General features: G+C 41.6%; 1 protein-coding gene across 1 annotated transcript in view; it reads right to left on the reverse strand.

Moving 5' to 3' along the window:
- The window catches only part of USH2A (usherin), a 593,484-nt gene that overhangs the window by 217,293 nt on the left and 357,307 nt on the right, over positions 1-18,884 (reverse strand). Inside the window, exon 40 of the mRNA XM_075863335.1 lies at positions 8,851-9,479. Coding sequence (XP_075719450.1) covers positions 8,851-9,479 — 629 coding nt within the window. The remainder of the gene's footprint in view (positions 1-8,850; positions 9,480-18,884) is intronic.

The following is an 18,884-nucleotide window of genomic DNA, read 5'->3' on the forward strand; positions in this document are numbered from 1 at the left end:
AATTTAATGTGTTTCCCCCAAGTGTTTTACTATCTTTATATATCTGGACTGGTGCCTACCTTTTCAATAAAGCTTTTGATGAAGTTCTAATGATGGCATGAAACACGTGGAGTTCGGTTTTAGTGCCTTTTCATTGATTTTTGTAATAATGAAAGCAGCTTTTAAAATCATTGAGATCATTATCTTTTTACTTTTGCAGCTTTTTATATTTGCATTACCCCTGTCTAAGGGTTTTGCTTGCTTTTAACCATTTTGTTGCCAGTTGGATTCGGAGTTGATGTTTTATTCCAGTGAGGGGGAGGGGCAAGCTCTTGTATTTAGTGAGGTCAATAAGGATATCTAATTAAATAATTTCTTTGATTTGCTTTTCAGCTATTAATTGATATCATCAGGCAGTTATATTTATGCCCTTTGGTTTTAATTTTCTAATTTTTGTTAGCTGTTTTTGAGTTGAGTTTTCATTTATGTTGGATCAAGAAAGTAGATAAAACATTTTTTGACAAAAATATTAAAGTATTTATTCAATTTGTGTTGAGCTTATTGTAAGAGCTGCTACTGTCATTTAAACATATGTATATGAATGTTTTTGGGGTTCTCTGAGTGGTCATGGGGAGCTGGAATTTTCAAAATTGATGGTCACTAATCTATTTTAGAATTACTATAGTCAGCCTCTCTGCATCCCGAAATGGCTTCTCCCAGGAACCAATAGATACAGTAACATGCAACTGCACAGTAAACAGAAATAAGCAAGACAAAGGCGTTGTCCACCGGATAGGTAATCAATACATGATCTGTGGGGGCCCGACACCCATACCCCGCACCATTAAGCCGCTCCGGCTGCCTCCGCTCTCCAGACGTACATGCTTCCGGACATACATTGGCTCCGGCCACTGAATAGCACCCGAGCTGCAGTATTCAAGTGAATAGGAGCAGAGCTGAAGTTCGGCAGCACGGCCGCTATGCTATGTACGGAGCCAACTGCTTCCGGCTCCATATATAGCATAATGGGCCATAACATCTGGTGCACAGAGGCAGCCGGAGCGGCTTAGAGGTGCGGGGTCCGGGTGTCAGACCAACACCGATGATATACTGATGACCTATATGGTGGATAGGTCATAAGTTGTTCAGATGTGGACAACACCTTTAATCTGGTTGTACATTTGAGATAGCTCATTATTCCTCTTAAACCCATGCACGCTGGGCTCGGCCGAGAGGGGAGAAAGTCGCTACCAGACTCTTCTGGCAGTGGCTTATCTCCTTACAAACAAAAGGCTTGGGCATGTTGAAATCCAACAGCCCGATCCTAATCAACCCCAACATTTGCCGTCGAGAGAGGTGGGACATCGCCATATATATGTTAGCTGGTATCGGCGGGTTTGGCCAACATTCATCTAATGTGTATGGCCATCTACAAGGTTTAGTGTACTTTTAAGTGGTCTTAGGTAACTGATGTGTAATGCATGTCATTAGATATTAATAAAGCAGACCATTTTTGGGATACCCCTTTTCATTACCAGGGTGCCTAAAGCCCAAAGGGTGCTCTATGCAGCCCTGGACCTGTCAAGAGAATGTTAGAATTAGGCCAGACATGGGCAAAGGTAGGAGGAAGCTAGTGTGGGATGTGCCCCGGGTGATGAGTGCCAGGGGGATGCCCATGAGCCAGTATGCCTTGGCCGGGGTATTCAGATACAGGGCTAATAATGTGACAAAATGGGTGCTGTAATGCTCTGCACTAAATTTACAATAATAACAAGTATTTTTGTGTACGAAATTAATCAGATGTCGGAATTGATGACCTTCACTACTAAAAGCTGAAGACGTAATTTTGGATTTAATAGGTGCCATTAAATGCATGAGGCAGGTCTATAGCTTTAGTGTTGGTACTGTACAGGATGTGTAAATACATAAAACAGAAACTGGGCCTCATTTATCAAAACTGTCTTTGTTGCCCATAGCAACCAATCAGAGCTCAGCTTTCATTTTCCTTCAGCAGTTTAAAAAAATGAAAGCTGAGCTTTGATTGGTTGCTATGGGCTTCAAAGACAGTTTTACTGTTATGGTAGTTAAGATAAATGAGGCCCAAAGACTATGTGTGGCGCAGATCTAAGGATCTGGGAATCTTTGGCAATTGTTTTAATTGAGTCACTATAACAGACCTATGTAAATTATATCATCAATGTGACAGCGGATAGAAACATACTAGTGAGTGTAACTGCATCCACTAAACAGTCCCCCAAAAGAGCTAAACAAGGGGGCTAAAATATAACACTTCCTGTTTCTGTGGAGTCACATGGTTCCCCCCCAGCCAGTCAGCAGCTCTGAAAAAGATCTTATGACATATACGGTCTATGAGGCGATTTATTATCTTTTCTACACCAGTTTTTTTTTGCGTAGGAAAGTCGCAAATGGCTCAAAAGTCGCATTTTGCAGGAAAAATTGCAACTTTTGGTCAATTTACGAAGACTTAAATAAAGCTTAGTTAAAGGGGCGGGCCAGACAAATTTACTATCATTTACAGCAGTAACGTTAACTTCGTGGCCAAGGGCGTTCCAGGTTGCAGGCAGGCCACATGTCGGGCCCCGTACTGGTCCCAGCCATGAAAATATAATAAAATAAATAAAATATTTTTTTTAAAATATGGAGTCACCTCATTGCTCCACTTCTCCCCTTCGGATGGCCTCCGACACCAACATCAGGCCATGGTGCACACAAGGTACTGATGCCAGGCAGCGTCCAGGCGTTATATGTGACGCAACACACACAACGTTCTGACGCTGGTTGTTGTGTGATGTGTTGTATACAACGTCCTGATGCTGCTCAGCGTCAGGACCTTCTATGTGACACAGACCTTTGCTGGAGTTTTTTCAATGCCGCTCCTCTATTTGCACTTTAAGGGGCTGTCTAGTGGGTGTAAACTCTATTAGCGTATCACAATGATGTCTTTATTTTGATAGGTCTGTAATAGGGACAGGTTTTCTTTGAGACTAAATTTCTTATATAGTAATGGCATAAAATAAATCAAAACTGTAGATCTGGAGACAGAAGTTGTCAGATTTGAAAAATTCTCTATGGTCTGAATTGCTATCAATATTCTAGGTTTTGATGTCTCCTTGGCTGGTCGTTTTATGTATGAGTAGATTTGCCTTTAGATAGATCTACGATTGTCAAAAAAGGTTTACATGGATTTATTGTGGTTTATTTCCCTCACTATATGCTGGAAGATCCACTATGCTTTCCACTATGCAGAGTGGATTATTAGGCCCAGTTCACACAGAGTTTTTTTGCAGGCAGAAAAACCTGCCTCAAAATTCCATCAGATTTTGACCTGCCTGCACACCGTTTGCCGCATTTTTGCAAAGTTTTTTTGCCCGCAACCATTGAGCGCCGCGGGCAAAAAACTACGCGGAAAACGCTTTCTCTTTTTCTTCCCGAAGATAGGGCATGCCGCTTCTTTTTCCCATGAGCAGTTTTACCACTTGCAGAAAAAAAAACGCCTCCGCCTTCCATTGAAATCAATGGGAGTCGTTTTCGGAAGTTTTTTGGCACGTTTTCCAGACGCGGTTTCCGGGTAAAAAAAACTCTGTGTGAACTCCCCCTAAGGGCCCTGGGCCCCTAAGTTTGCATTAGAGAGGTTACTGCATCAGCACAGAAAGTAGGTCCAATGATGAACCCCATCATTTGTGTTGTGGCAGAGGGGTTGGCTTTTGGGCTCTTTAGATATTTTATATCGATGGCCTATCCTTAGAAGGCAGACCCTCACCGATCTGATATTGATGACCTGTCCGAAAGATGGGCCAACAATATAAAATGTCCGGAGAACCCCTTGAACCCCAATTCTCAAACTATTTAGCTAAACCTGCATTTAAATATTACTGTTAATGGAATTTTGCCTGGAATTTTCTTCCGAACTATAAAGTGGTCGAACCCCCACCAAATTTTTTTTTATAGCATATCCAGTTGACATACGATAAAGGCCCATAGGCATAATCCTTGACTAACTAAATCACCACAGGATCGGATTGAAAGGAATTTGTCATGTATTTAATTTTAGTTTCATTAATTAGATTTATGTATAGTGTATAGATGATAAATAATGCAATATATATATATTTTTTAAATCTTGTAGCTATTATTTTATTTGTAAAACATTCCCTGGTGGGCGGCCATATTAGAGACACACGCTTCGTTGGTGTACTTCCTGTGTAGTCAGTGCAGCAGGGAGTGTGCACTTTATGGCAGCTGAAAAGAAGTCAATTAACAGAGAAATAGATTTTTACATTCTTCAGGAAATGATGGGGAGCCGGTGTACGTATATAGTGTATAGTGTTGCTATTCTACCTCTATCTAGGCCTGTCATTAACTGGTCCACTCTCTAATGAGAACAGGAAATATCAGCTTATCGTGACTGCTCTAGTGGCCAGTGTGAAAACCGCAAAATGTAAGGATTTTCTTTATGTGAATAGTCACACAAAAAAAATATATATTTTTATTTTTTTTACAAAATATGTGTATTAGAGAGACCTGATTTGAATAATATGTCATTTTCTGATGATACATTTCATTTAAAGTCGATGGAAAAAACTATTTGGTAAGGGTGTAGGTGGGTGCTGTGGTGGGCAATAGATAAGACACTGCAGTTGGGTTAACTGTTGTTTACTGTGGCGAATCGGATCTCTTCTTCCGTGGTTAAAACATTTAACTTCAGATAACAAACGTCCTCATAACTGGGCGCCGGAACACGGCAAGGAGGTAACCACAGGCGGAAGATTGGGACGTTGAAGTGCGCAGCTCAATGTCTGTTCCATCACCTCCGTGTGGAAAAGTCTCTGGTCCACTGTCGCGACTACGGGAGTCACGCTTCCTTGTCCTCGATTAGGGAAAAACAAATCCAGTACCTGTGCTCCTTAGCGTCATCTCCCTCATCCTTGGGGCTGTGTCCAAGGTCTGGCTGCTGCACCACTGAACGGCTGGACCTCTGCAAGGCTGGGCCCCTGCACGGCTGGACCTCTGCACGGCTGGACCTCCGCACGGCTGGACCTCCGCACAGCTGCTGGCTGGCTAGTGCTGCTGGGCGGCTAGTGCTGCTGGGTGGCTAGTGCTGCTGGCTGCTGGGGGGCTAATGCTGCTGGCTGCTGGGCGGCTAGTTCTGCTGACTGCCGGGCGGCTTGTGCTGATGGCTGTTGGGCGGATAGTGGTGACGGCTGCTAGTTTGGGGGGGGTTGGGTACTCACTGCGGCCTCTTCCTTGGACAACTCGTCTGGCAAAGGTCGTCTCTTTCTGCTCTGTCTCTCCCTTTTTTCCCCTCTCCGAGGCTGCCATCTTTGCTTCCTCCTCACACCCGCACACACACTCATCTCTCAGCTTCTTCTTTCTTCCGCCGCTTCTGTCTTCTCCCCGCTCTTGGCGCCCTTCTGAACACTTCCGGGTCGCGCGCCACTTCCGTCCTCCTCCTGGAGGCTTCACTCCTCTTCCGGTGCATGTGCGAGCGCATGACAGCCGACCCAGCCGCCGATGCCATGGCAACACCCTGCTCTGCGCTCGGGAGCTGAACTCCCTACTCCAGACAGGTAAGCACACAAATGGTGTTGACCACCCTTACAAGGGCCTCCTCCTCAGTAACAGTGTAATGGCTTAAAGGGATTTTCCAGGCTCGGGGCTGTTTTTTATACTGATGACCTGGACCCTGCAACGATCAGCTGTTTTGGCTGCAGAAAGCTATGCAGTGGTCAGTGTCGGAAGCAGATGGCTCCGGTCACAGTATAGAGTCCATGCTGGGTCACTGCAGTTCTGCTCCTATTCATGTGAATAGGAGCAGAGCTGCAGTACTGCAGCGCGGCCGCTATAATGTGACCGAAGCCATCTGCTTCCGGCACTGACCACTGCATAGCTTTCCGGTAACTGGAGGCAGCCGAAGCAGCTGATTGGTATGGGGTACGTGTGTTGGACTCCCACTGATCATATACTGTGGATAGGTCATCAGTATAAAAAACAGCCCCGAGCCTGGATAACCCCTCTAATTGACATAAAATAATTGCCAGCAGCCTATATGTCCCGTGATATCTACTTTCGGGATAACGCTTGACCACAGGATTTTTTTCTGGTTGCAGACAGATGGGGCATCAAAGCTCAAAACAAAGAGAAAGTCATAAGTTATATATTCGGCTGCTGGGAGTGTCTGGAAAGTACTTGAGGGATGTGGGTACTTGGGGTTTTTGGGTAATTGCCCCTTTTTCCCTCCCTATAATCTGTCTCCGATAACCACTATCATTTGATATAAATAAAATAGAGAGCAGTAAAGACATAATGAGAAGGGTAATGGTAAGAGAACATAAGCAGTCTTTTGCGGTGAGAGTGACAAATCCTCTCTATTAGGTGCTCCCATCCTACCTCTTTCTCTCTCTACCATGCTTTACACTGCAGCTCTGCCAAATACCTACCCTCTGTTTTAACACTGCCCAACAACTTGCATGATCCCAGCTGAAAGAGTGCACGTAGAACTGATTTCTATCACAGAAATGATCAAAAAAACGAAAAAAACAACTCAACCACCCATAAGAAAAATTTGATTTTTAGGTAATTGGTGCAGAAAAGGAGCCTTAATGAGGGTGTCAGAGTGATAAATCTAATACCTGTTAGATTTATATTGTATTAATATTATCAAAATAACTGCATTATATTGTTTGAGATATGTATTAGATATGTTTTTAATCTTCTCTTAAATGAATGTATTCCCTATCATCTAAGATAGGGTAAAGATGACATCATCTGGCATTCCAAACTGATGAGTACCAGGATTCATATATATTAGGAAGAAAATCATTACCTTATATGGAAGTATTTTTGGGTGTATACCTATATGTACTTGGCATCATCTGATTGGTTATTGTGTGTTAAGTGAAAGCATGAAGCTATAAATAAAGGCTCCGTCCACAGCCATTTTAGATTTCTGTACATCAAACCATCGTATGTGCAATCTCTCCCGATCGGTCATTTTTGTAAATATGAATGAATACTGGACAAATTCTGTTATGACGAAAAAGGAACTCAAGAGTGATGGGGATTATTCTCACAAGGGGGATCTAATTTGGTAACTTTATTTATTTCCAGGAAACATTAAGAACACATTACACACTAACCATCTGTGATTAAAACAAAAAGTTTCTAAATCACTTTTCTGTGCTTTGATATATAATTTGCATTTGGTCTATTTTGTATTAAATGGTAAAATCATAAAAAGCTTCACAGGCTGAACCTCTCGCACTGGTAGAAATACGCCGCGCTTTGTGTTCAGCTGATCAAACCAGTGTAGCAATACATTTGGCATATGTACAAGACTATATTCACAGAAGCATGTGTGTGTTTACACAAAAGACGCTTCAAAGCTACAAAAATCCCTCTTGTTTGGTTACACTAATTTCCCTTGAATGAAGTTTGTATGCAAGCCAAAACAATAGTAGTTATCCAGCCCTCCAGAGCTCGATCCCATATGAATTCTAGAAATAATTGAAAACTTCTTAGGTAGTCCTGGAAGCCTCGCTTCCTTTTTAATATAACTTTAAGGCTTTTTTAGTATGATTGAGGACAGATGATGGAGTCTATTATAGTTAATCAATCATTTACTCTTTATTCCCATTGGACTCCAAACAGAACTTTATCAATAAACAAATGCGTACGATGACTCAAAGAAAATGTCTGTTTTCTTGAAAACGTTTTACACGATTAAAATGGGAATAACTGGTGGCAGATGGGACTTCTAGCTGCTTATGTCCCTCTTTCCATAGAGAAACATTACCATAGGGTGGAACTGCACGTGCTAAAAGGGGGTTTTCCAAGAACATACATCGATGGTCTATTCTTAGGATAGACTAGCAATGTGTAAACGGTTGGAATCGCCACCGATCAGCCGAACGAAGGGCTCACGGCTCTCTCAGCCCCCTTCAAGTAAATGCAGATGAGCTGCGGTACCAGACAGACAAGCCACTGTGTATGAACATTAAAGAGTCCATGGCCCTCCAGAGGGCGCTGTGGCACTTCCATTCTGGTGAATGTAGCGATCAGACCCCTACGGATCACACATTGATCGCCTATCTTATGTATGTTCCTGATAATCCCCTTAACGGGGAAGTCTGGTGAGATAACTATGGTCAATTTAAGGACTATCTCACACAGGGAGATTATCCATTTTTATATTTTCTGTCTAGGGAGCCATTGATGACAGTAAAAAAAAAGTATTCCCAGAGGGCATTTACTCTAATGTAACAGGTACAAAAACTTCACACATTTGTATTGACTGCACTGAACAGGCCAACCTAGTTTATAACGCAAAGGTATTAGGTCTCATGCACACTAATGTGTGCATATCGGTCCGTAAAATTGTGTGCAATATGGAAACTGCATAGTTCTGTATGGACCACCATATCAAGTATTCCCATCAAACCACTGAATACCTTCTAGAGGAAAACGTGGTCCAATATATGGCATCTAATGGACCACGTTGCAACTTTTTGTTATGCAGACCCCACATGCATGGCCCTATAGAAATGCATTGCCACTGCATTTGGGATCTGTGGGTCTGTAATTGGATTAGACAACATTCCCATGTCTTACAGGACATTCAGTTAGTGTAGAAGATATTTCACGGGTTTACGATGAGTTAATGATGTATTAAATTATTCAGATCTACCAATAAAATTAGTTCTTTCGCTACGTGGGCTGGTTCGCCACTTGTTTGGTTATCATGTAGCGCTCTGAGCTATTAAACAATTGTTGTAGCTGTAACATAGTCACTACAGACATTGCTATACATCATTTATCAACAGTGGTTTACTTGCGTATCTCATTGAAACATACCTTTGCTGTATACGGACCTAAAATAGTCACTTCTGGTGGCTGTACTCCCACCGGTCTTGATGGTCTTGTTGTGACTTCCACCCAGTCACTGTAGTTTGTTCCGCCATTAACGGTTGTAGCGACCATTCTGTATTCATATGTCTTCCATGGGTTAAGGTCACTTGCTTGATCTGTATACTGCATTTGGTGATTCCCAGGCACTGTCACTATAATATCTACCTGTTCGGTGCCTTTGAGCCTTCGTTCAATACTGAAGCTTTCTATTAAACCATTTGGGTGGAGCGGAGGTTTCCATCTTATCAACACAGATGTGGGGTTATCAGAATGGAGATCTGGTGGTAGAACATCGCTTGGTGCATCTGGAAGGGTTTCTATGACATTTGACTCCTTTGACAGTGAACACCCGGCAGATGTGCATCCCTCCAGCTGATAGATGTAACTTGTGTAAGGAGTTAAGTCATGGAAGGTGTGACTTGATGTGTTCGCTGGAACAGTTATCTCTAGGCTTCCAAACTGGTAAATGTTATAATGGGTTATTATTCCATTGGGTTTTGTTGGTTGCTGCCAAGTAATAGTTATAGATCTTGATTTGACATGGGAGAGACGAGGTGGGTCAATGGATCCTGGTTCTGTTGAAAATAAAAATACACACACATTACATTATTATTTTGAAATGAGCTTACTGTATGTTTAAGAGGTGGGAAATTCATTTTTGGTGAAACAATTTTGAACTGACCATTTTGTCGTGAGGGCATTGCCCCAAGGACACAGGGGCAGGGGGGCAGTAACCCCTTGGCTTGTTATAGAACTCCTATGGCCTTATGCACACAGCAGTATTAGGGCTGAATTTCATACGGAGAAACACAGTATTTTTTTTATTGTTCAATTCTGTAAAAATCTGAGAAAAAAAATTGTGCCATGCTCCACCGGATACTGTGTTATAGAACAATGCTTTTAGGGAAGAATATTTCCGATATACAACACCCAAAAAAAAACAAACTTCTAGAACTCTGAAAGTAATGAATAAAGAAAGCTGCACAGCTGCCTTAGGTGGGACAGGGGATCAGGGGTTGGGTAACACTTGTTCTGGAGATTAGTGTGGGTCCCAGAGGTGGGACCCGCACCTATCAGACATTGTCTACGATAGGACTATCCCTTCAAGTCCTATCTCTGTCAACTATATCTCCTCTAAACTTCCATCTCAATACACAGATCGCACATTTCCTCTTATCCCGGCACTTTTTCATTTTAGACTTGTTTTATTTTCTGAAAACTTTATTCATTCTAATTTCTTTCTGTAATCTTCTACTTTTAACTATGTATTTGAGTGATCTAGATCAGTTTTCCAAACCCAGTCCTTAAGTACCTCCAACGGATTATGATTCAAGGATATCCCGTAGAGAAAAGACCTGTGGTGATTCCTGATACACTGACAATAATCCATAAATCATCTGTGAATTACTAAGAAAATCCTGAAAACATGACCATGAAAACAAGAGCACTGACTGGAGTTGAGAAACACTGACCTATAACAAGTCTGTGTAACATGGAGAGGCAGTCCTTTGTGCAGCTGAACTTCCTGTGACCACTTTATTACCATAGTTACATGTACTTTAGTGGTAGTCACCCAGACAGGAAGCCCAGTTGTTGCTAAGCAACTTGAATTGCTGCAGCCTGCAGAATACACTAGGAAGTATATAATACGAATTAAACTGTATTTACTGCAGTGGATTTAGGTTTTAACCAATCATAAGACACTAATCATCCAAGATCAGAATGGTTTATGCATCCCAAACAATAACATCCCAACCGTATGCTATAAAGCTTGCAAACATATGCATATATTTTATTTTTATGATAGTTTTCGTTGATACATTGTATCCGCCGAAGCTCCATTTTTACTATTTGTAATTCTAATCCATGTTTAGCAATTTATCTACTCCCTGTTAATATCGTAGGTGATTTTTTATTGTGACTGTGACAGAAGCTGCCGATTTAGCTCTTTTACCCACTGATAAATAAACAATGCACAGATCTGACCTTTGGGTTAACAGGTTTTTATGCCTCTTCCACTCAGCACTCTAACAGATTCAATTACCATAAAGGTTCAAGAGCTTGGATGAATACTGAAAAAGAGCGACCATATGCCTACCTAGGTGTTGTGCAATAGCAAATACTCTCCGGGGGCCCCCCAGAGAGACGGCTTAATTGTAAATAATTTCACCACGCGACACAATCAAGTCACCTTGAATGCAAAAGCCTCAGTCGGTGGAGGGAAAGTGTTATTTAAGCTTTACTGGGCTGCGTTAAATTCTGCAATTTGAAGGGCTGTTAAGTTTTTCAATTGAAATTTCATTTTAAATGCAGGTGCCTTTTATTATATCGAAGCTTTACTGCTCTCTAGGTACAAGCAAGAACACGGTGCAATAACACCAGTCTGCCTCAATCACTGATCAGCGGAACAGCTGTAATTCGAGGACATTTAGCATTCTTATAAACCACATCCTGATAAGTCAAAATTGCTACAGCAGATCCGGCAAATAGTATCGCCTTCATTTTTTTGCCCGGAGCAAGTTTTGACATTTATGTGAATTTTTTCTTTTTGCTTTTGCGCGGTGTGTGTGTGTGTCTGAGAGCAATAGATTTTATTATATATCTTAAAAAATAGATATACTTGCATTTCGTAATTGTTTAAAACAGCTTTCGTTTTTCTAAGCTTCAAATGTCAAGGGTTTAAAATGTAACAAAATATGTCAAATGGAGAATTTGGGAATGGGTATTATATATAGCGCACATATAATACAGAATGGGGCCGCGCGCTTCGAATAAAGGTTTCCTTATGACTTTTGGTCACAGTGTGACCTTCCTCGGGGACCGGCAGGATGACGGGCAATGATGAGGACTTGCAGTGCTAAAACTGAATAAACCAATACTGAATAAAACAGAATATTTCTGTAGTTATTTATCTAATAAAACAAATAAGAGATGACAGCCCCTCCCCCACCCAAATATTGATTGTTCGTCACCACATCCTTTCAACATGAGGGGTGTCCAGTGACCCATAGACCCGTTTCCCCTCCCTTATTTGTTTATATGGCAGTTGCCTTGTAACATGAATCCCTATTTAATTCCATACCACCTATGGGGAAGGGGAATGGGAATGGGGCTACTTTCAAAATATACACAAATTAATTTGGGGTTTACAAGGAAAACCATTGTATATTTTATACTCTAGATTTGTGGTCTGCAAACTGTGGCTCGCCAGTTATTGGGACACTACAACTCCTAGCATACCATGACAGCCATGGGCTAAAGTTCTAGTTTTATGACAAGTGGAGAGCCACAGGTTGCCGATCACTGCGGTAGATAATTTATTAAATGCAGTGAAGTATTGGTGTAGTAGTTCTAGAAATCAAATGTTATTCTAGGACTGCTCTGAACTGCGGTACGCTGCCCAATGGATGGAGGACATGATGCGCATGATGGAAATTTGTTGTAGATTCTACGCCGGCATGCAAATGTCTTTGGAGCCCAAACCCGCACATGTATATTTGCTAATATTCTTACATGCAGAACAAGAAGTATGGAATATGAGAGTAGTGCCCTAAAAATATCTAGTCACACAGTATAAATAGGGTACTAAGTTATGGGGAGGTATTATTTAACAACACCCATCGCAAATTTTTTGTAAACAAGTTTCCCTATGATCCTCCAGTACCTACTAGAAATGCACTGGTTGTGGCTCTTGGGTAGGGTTAGGCCTTGTTCACACTAAGTTTTTTTACGCGTTTTTTGATACGGAAACCGAGTCGGAAACCGTGCCAAAAAATGGCCGAAAATGCCTCCTATTGATTTCAATGGGTGGTGGAGTTGTTTTTTTCCCGCGAGCGGAAACAAACGCTCACGGGGAAAAAAAGCAACATTACGCCTCAAAAACACCATTGAAATCAACGGGAGATGGAAAAACAGCCGCAAATTAAATTTTGAAAAAACGCTTGCGGTTTCTGTCCTTTGCCTGTTGAAGAAAGGTAAAGAAACGCCTAAAAAAACCGCTGCAAAAAAACGCGTGGGGTGCAAAACCACTTAAAAAAAAAACGGAGCTGATTTTCCAAGGCAGAATTTTCTGCCTGCAAAAAACTCAGTGTGAACTTGGCCTTACGGGGGGAGGGGGCTGTTACAGAGGGTGGACACTATGCAGGGCCTGATCAAGTTGTGAGGCCACCCCTATTACATGGGAGCTCTCCCTTTCCTTTTTTTTTTTTTTGGACAAAGGGATAGAGGTCAAATATTTAATAAAACTGTGCAACTAAATTGTCTTACAAATCCCTTTGTATTGTGGTTTATTAGAATCAAATAGCATATAAAAATACTCCTGCCATTGCTGGCTGCAATAGGTACAGGCCTAGGTTTCCTATAGAAAAGATATAGACCCATATTTATTAATAATGGCGTATTTTCCACCAATGAAATTGGAGAGAGTGATTGGCGAGAACTGCACCTAATTGATTAAAAAACGCACGATTTTTAATAAATCTGGTCTGACTCAAATCGTCTGACTGTTTGAATCTCTTTTTTCACCTGCGGGCCACCGGTTTTTTTATTATTATCCGGAGTCTAGAACTATTCATTATTCTTATATTGTATACGCTACAGCGTTATATTTACTCTGTGCAGCTCTCCAGTCTACAGCTACAGTCAGCAATCCGGACGCATGGTATAGGGTGTCAAAAGGGTCATCACAATTATGTAAAACACAAGTAGCGCCTGTAATTGGGGTAGTTGGCTAATACAATGAGAAGCTTTGAACAAGAGAAAAGTTATGTTCACAGCTGTAGCTATCACTTTCTAAAGTAAGAATTCATGGCTCAGATGACATGAAAAAGATGGTTATAAAATTTTAATGGAATGATAAAAGGCAAAAGTCAGCCTCTCAGCTGAATTCTTAAAATCCCTATATATCACCATCAAGTCCTTAACTGTAAAATCAATGTAGAATATAACATGTTGTCAATGCTCTTGTCGCTGGATGGGAGACGGCTAACGATGACAGCTACACGGACAGCTTAGGAGGCGTGCAATGAGAAGAATAACAGATCTGTTGTGACTTCCGAGCAATTATTTGTACAAGTAATTATTGATAAAGGAGCCATACCTTCTTATCCTACCGCACCGGAGAGAAAAAAGAAGAATTACGATTCATATTCCAGCACCGCCATCATTAATAAAAGAAGATTGCTTCATTTCGGCAAATTAAATTATCTTTTTTATGGCAAGCTATTTTGTTCAACTACTTTAGAAGTCTGTACTTGAAATGAAGGGGAAAAATGCTATAAATATTTCCCAATTATCTGTCAGCAGGGAAATCGGCTTATTTACTTTCGGATTTCTGCATCCCTCTCTTGGTTTTTACAAATCCCGTTGGGAATGGCCAGGGATCCTACTTTCTGGAATGATTTGCTTTACTCTGTATGCTGATTGGTGCAACCCTGGATTACTTGTTAAGAGGCCGGTGGGTCAGTAATGATGACCATAGCCTTGGCCTTAACCGAACTTGCATGGTATATCATTAGCATAGCTGGGATCTAGAAGGTCTACCAGACTCAAACTCAGTAAATGTAGATGGATCATGTTAGAGGTGTAACTAACGTTAAGCTCCTGGGCCCCAATGCAAAATCTGGAACAGGTCCCCCCCCACTACAAGCTGTAATTTATAATACTAGTGTCTTTTTATGCAGCAGAGGGGCCAAGTTGCAACTGCTACCACTGCAACCCTTATGCCAGTTGCACACGACCGATGTGCAACTCCGGCCATTTTTAATGGCATCCGAGTGGAACCCGATAGTCTTCATGGGCCCATTCTCTTTAGCAGGTGAATTGGGTTTGTGGAAACTGACCCGATTCTCCGATCCATGGAAAGATAGGACATGTCCTATCTTTCCACAGATCACTGATGGGACTCAGCAAGGGGCATTATGGTTACACCCCTGGATCCTGTCACAATTGCTAAGAACCACCAACAAAAATCTAACATCTATAGCGAGTTTAATGTAACACTAAACATAGAAAATGCATAAAGAGATAAAAAAAATTCAAAACACTTTTTCCCTTCATCTGCAACTTTCCTTTGATCCTATTTTGTCTCATGTTACAATTAAAACTGAAAGATATATAAATAAATCCTTTATGTGTGACCCAGTAGCTCAGCTATTTCTCCCTCCTTCTCCTCCTCCTCCTCCTTCTCCTTCTCCTCCTTCTCCTCCTCTATCTTTCTGTAAGACAACTGGCTGCAACAGGAGCCTCCCCCTGTCTGCAGTAGGACCAAAAGATTATTAAGCCCCACCCCATTAATAAACCCAGCCCCTCAGTCATTCCCCAGCTGTAAATGGAACAGATCAGCAGGAGAGTAACTCCTGTGTTCTCTGCAGAATTTCTACAAGACTGTTTATGTCAAGAACATGCAGAAGATCTTGCAGAAAGACTAAAAGTCTGAGCAAGTTTATTTCCGGTTTACTTTCATTATTCATTTCTAGATTTAGCGTTGCATAAAAGGGGTTTTCCAGGTTGTTACTTTGATGGCCTATTAAAACAGACCACCAATGTGCGAGTGGCGGGGATCCGACCCCAGGCACACTCACAGATAAGCAGAATGTTAGCTGAATAGATTGACTGAAGAGTCCCTTCACTGCAGTATCCAACCTAGTGCCGTCCATGTGTGTTTAATCAAATTCAAATAAATAGGGCTGAGTTGTGCCTGGGCTGCAGTGCCAACATACTTACCAATATTGAATCCAACATCACGGGACATTTGAGCCCTGCCCCTGTTTTGTCAAGGAGTGCCTCCAAAATGTCTCAGAAATTTACCATTTTAATGAAAATATGGTAGATTACAACCTTTAATCCAAGGGTAAAGGGTAACTAAACGTTTCACAAACTTCTGACACGTCATAGTGACATGTCAGAGGTTTTGATTGGTGGTAGTCTGAGCACGGAGACCCCCAGCAATCGCTAAAACGAAGCGGCAGAAGAGCTTGTGTGAGCGCTCAGCCGCTTTGTTCCTGTTCGGCTTTTTCCAGAAAGCCGATGAATCGGAGTACGGGCTCATAGACTTTCTATTGAGCCCGTACTCTGATACTTTTATTTCCAGAAAAAGCCGAACAGACTTGAAGCGTGTTTTTTTTGTTTTCGTTGCTTAGGTCACATTATTTTTCTCTGTCACATTTTAGATCTTTCCTGCTCTTGGCAGAGTTTAGCTTTCACATATCTGTGTGCTTCTGAAAACTGACAGCTGTATAGAAAAAAGGTAACAAACAAACAGTTGACACATTTGTTGGGGTGGGAAAAACGTCTCATGGAAATAATAGCCAAGTGCTGCTACAATGTAGAAACCATGCTGTTCTGGTATGTTCACACGGCTTATTGTCGGCCGTTTTTCGGGCTGTAAACGCCCGAAAAACGGCAGAAAAATCAGAAGCAGAACGCCTCCAAACATCTGCCCATTGATTTCAATGGGAAAAATGGCGTTCTGTTCCGACGGGCCGTTTTTCTTAAAAACAGCCACGTAAAAAAACGGACGCGAAATAGAAGCGCTTGTCACTTCTTGGGATGTTTTTGGAGCGGTTTGTTTTTCATAGACTCTATTGAAAACAGCTCCAAAAACGGCCGTAAAAACAGCTCCGTTATTTTCAGACGTTTTTAGTCTAGCGTGTGAATATACCGTAACAGTCAATATGGGGAGCACAGAGCTTCCACCATGTACATAGAGATTACATTGTAGCGAGTACATACAAACACTATGGGCTTGTCCGCACATAACGGAATTGCTGCAGAAAATTTCTACAGCAATTCCGCATAAACTAGCAGACGTTCCGCTGTGGAAAAAATGCACCATTTCCTGCGGTTTTTACTGCAGAAAATGGTGCGTATTTTTATGCGTTTTTCTCAATGCTGGGAGGTGGTGACATCTTCTCTGAAAAACGCAGCAGTTCAGTCCACTCTCCGCAGCAGGAATTGACGTGCTTCAGTCCAAAAAATACGCGCCCTAGGTCAATTTCTGTTTGGAATTTTTACGCAGTGTGTGCATGAGAATTGCTAAATCTCACCCACATTGCTGCTACTGTATTCTGCTGCGTATTTTCCAGCCGCAATTACGGATGGAAAATACGCAGCAATTCTGCTATGTGTGGACTAGCCCTATATGATAGCCGACTTCTAGTGTACAGATGTGCCCAACCTTAACTTTTCTTGAATTGCGCTGTTATACAACTTGTCATTATATCAATTTAATACAATTTTACTCCATTCAGTAAAAAAAAAAAAAAAAGTATACGCTTTTTAATATCGGAGTTTATATGCGAGGGATGGCATCCGCCACAGCCAGTTCAATAAAAAACGTATACGTTAAATTATACATTTTTTGACATAGGAATCTATAGGCAACAGGTGGCTGACGCATTGAATCTGTCAGAGGCATCCGTCCTAGCCCTCCAGTAAGAAATATTATTAAACGTATACGTTTTTTAACTTGGGAGTCTACGGGTGACATGCGTCGGAGGTATACATTGTTTTACATGTTTGTTTAATCTCGCTCCTTAGGTCTCAGAATATGTCGGGTTTAGACATTAGTTAAGGAAGGACAATGTATGTCTTTGAGCGGTAAGGATCGCACATGAAAAGTGCGTTGTACCTTGTGTTACTCCATCTCTCTCTAATACAAGACTTGGCTGAGAATTTTTCCATGCGGGGCTCGAGTTGTCCGTTCTGTTTTATTCACTATTTTACGGATTGTTAAAATGGAAACCCAGCATTGACGACGATGGTTTGATTTGGCTGCCTCTAAATACGGCCAAAGATAAATAATAATCAACCACATGGGTCTCTATGGACTATTTATTAGGGTATGTTCACACGTAGTGACCAAAAAAGTTTGAAAATACGCAGATGTTTTTGTAGCAACTCACGTTTTTCGCTGCATTTTTTTATGGCCGTTTTTGGAGCTGTTTTTCAATGGAGTCAATGAAAAACGCCTCCAAAAACGTCCCAAGACACTTCTTTTGATGAGCTGTCATTTTAGGCGCCGTATTTTGATAGCGACGCGTAAAATAAAGGCTCGTGGGAACTAAACATCGTAATTCCCATTGCAAGCAATGGGCAGATGTTTGTAGGCGTAATGGAGCAGTTTTTTCAGGCATAATTCGAGGCGTAAAATACTCTAATTACGTCGGAAAACAGTGCGTGTCAACATACCCTCATACTGGACAGATTGAGAGGTTTCACATAAGACACATAAATTCAGCACCTGCTGAAAGTCCCCACAAGGGGTTACTCTTTGTGGTCTATCTCTACTCTGTTGTCTAGGATTAGAAAAAACATGCGGCTTTCTTCCAGAAACTTCAACACACCTGTCCGCTGGTTGTATCTGGTACTGCAGCTCAACTCAATTGAAATGAATGAGGCTGAGCTGCAATACCACACACAACCTGCTGACAGGTGTGGCACTGTTTTTGGAAGAAAGCAGCCACTGCACTTATATAGTCCAATTTCAAGACACTGTTTAATGTGATTCAATGTGATATTACTAGTGATTTTAATGAAGGGAATTTTCTTGGGATTTTATGGTTGCTCAGGATCTGACTAGTCCACAGAGAACTATAGGATTCGCCAATGGGTCCAGGCACTGAAATTATAATAGGGCTTAGTCATAACAGGGCCGATGATTTAGCAGAAGTCAACCCCAATTGAATCAGTGCTGGGTGCACCCACCTCCCAATGCACTAATTGTGACATCTCTTTGGTTCCCCTTTTCTCGATATATGGGGTTAATTTAAAGTAATACAGCGTGGCATCTATTCTTAGTGGTGTATGCACAACTGTTAAAACTTTTGCAAAGCTAAGGTTGGGAGATTGGCAAATGACCCTACCACTTTCAATGAATTCATCAGTGAACCCGTCAATCCCGCTGACCGGACAGGTTCAGGTCTCAGAGATAGATACAGCTGCTCTGTATACAGGATACAAAGCAGCTGTATATCAAAAAG

This window comes from Rhinoderma darwinii, chromosome 4, assembly GCF_050947455.1.
Source record: "Rhinoderma darwinii isolate aRhiDar2 chromosome 4, aRhiDar2.hap1, whole genome shotgun sequence".
Taxonomy (NCBI): domain Eukaryota; kingdom Metazoa; phylum Chordata; class Amphibia; order Anura; family Rhinodermatidae; genus Rhinoderma; species Rhinoderma darwinii.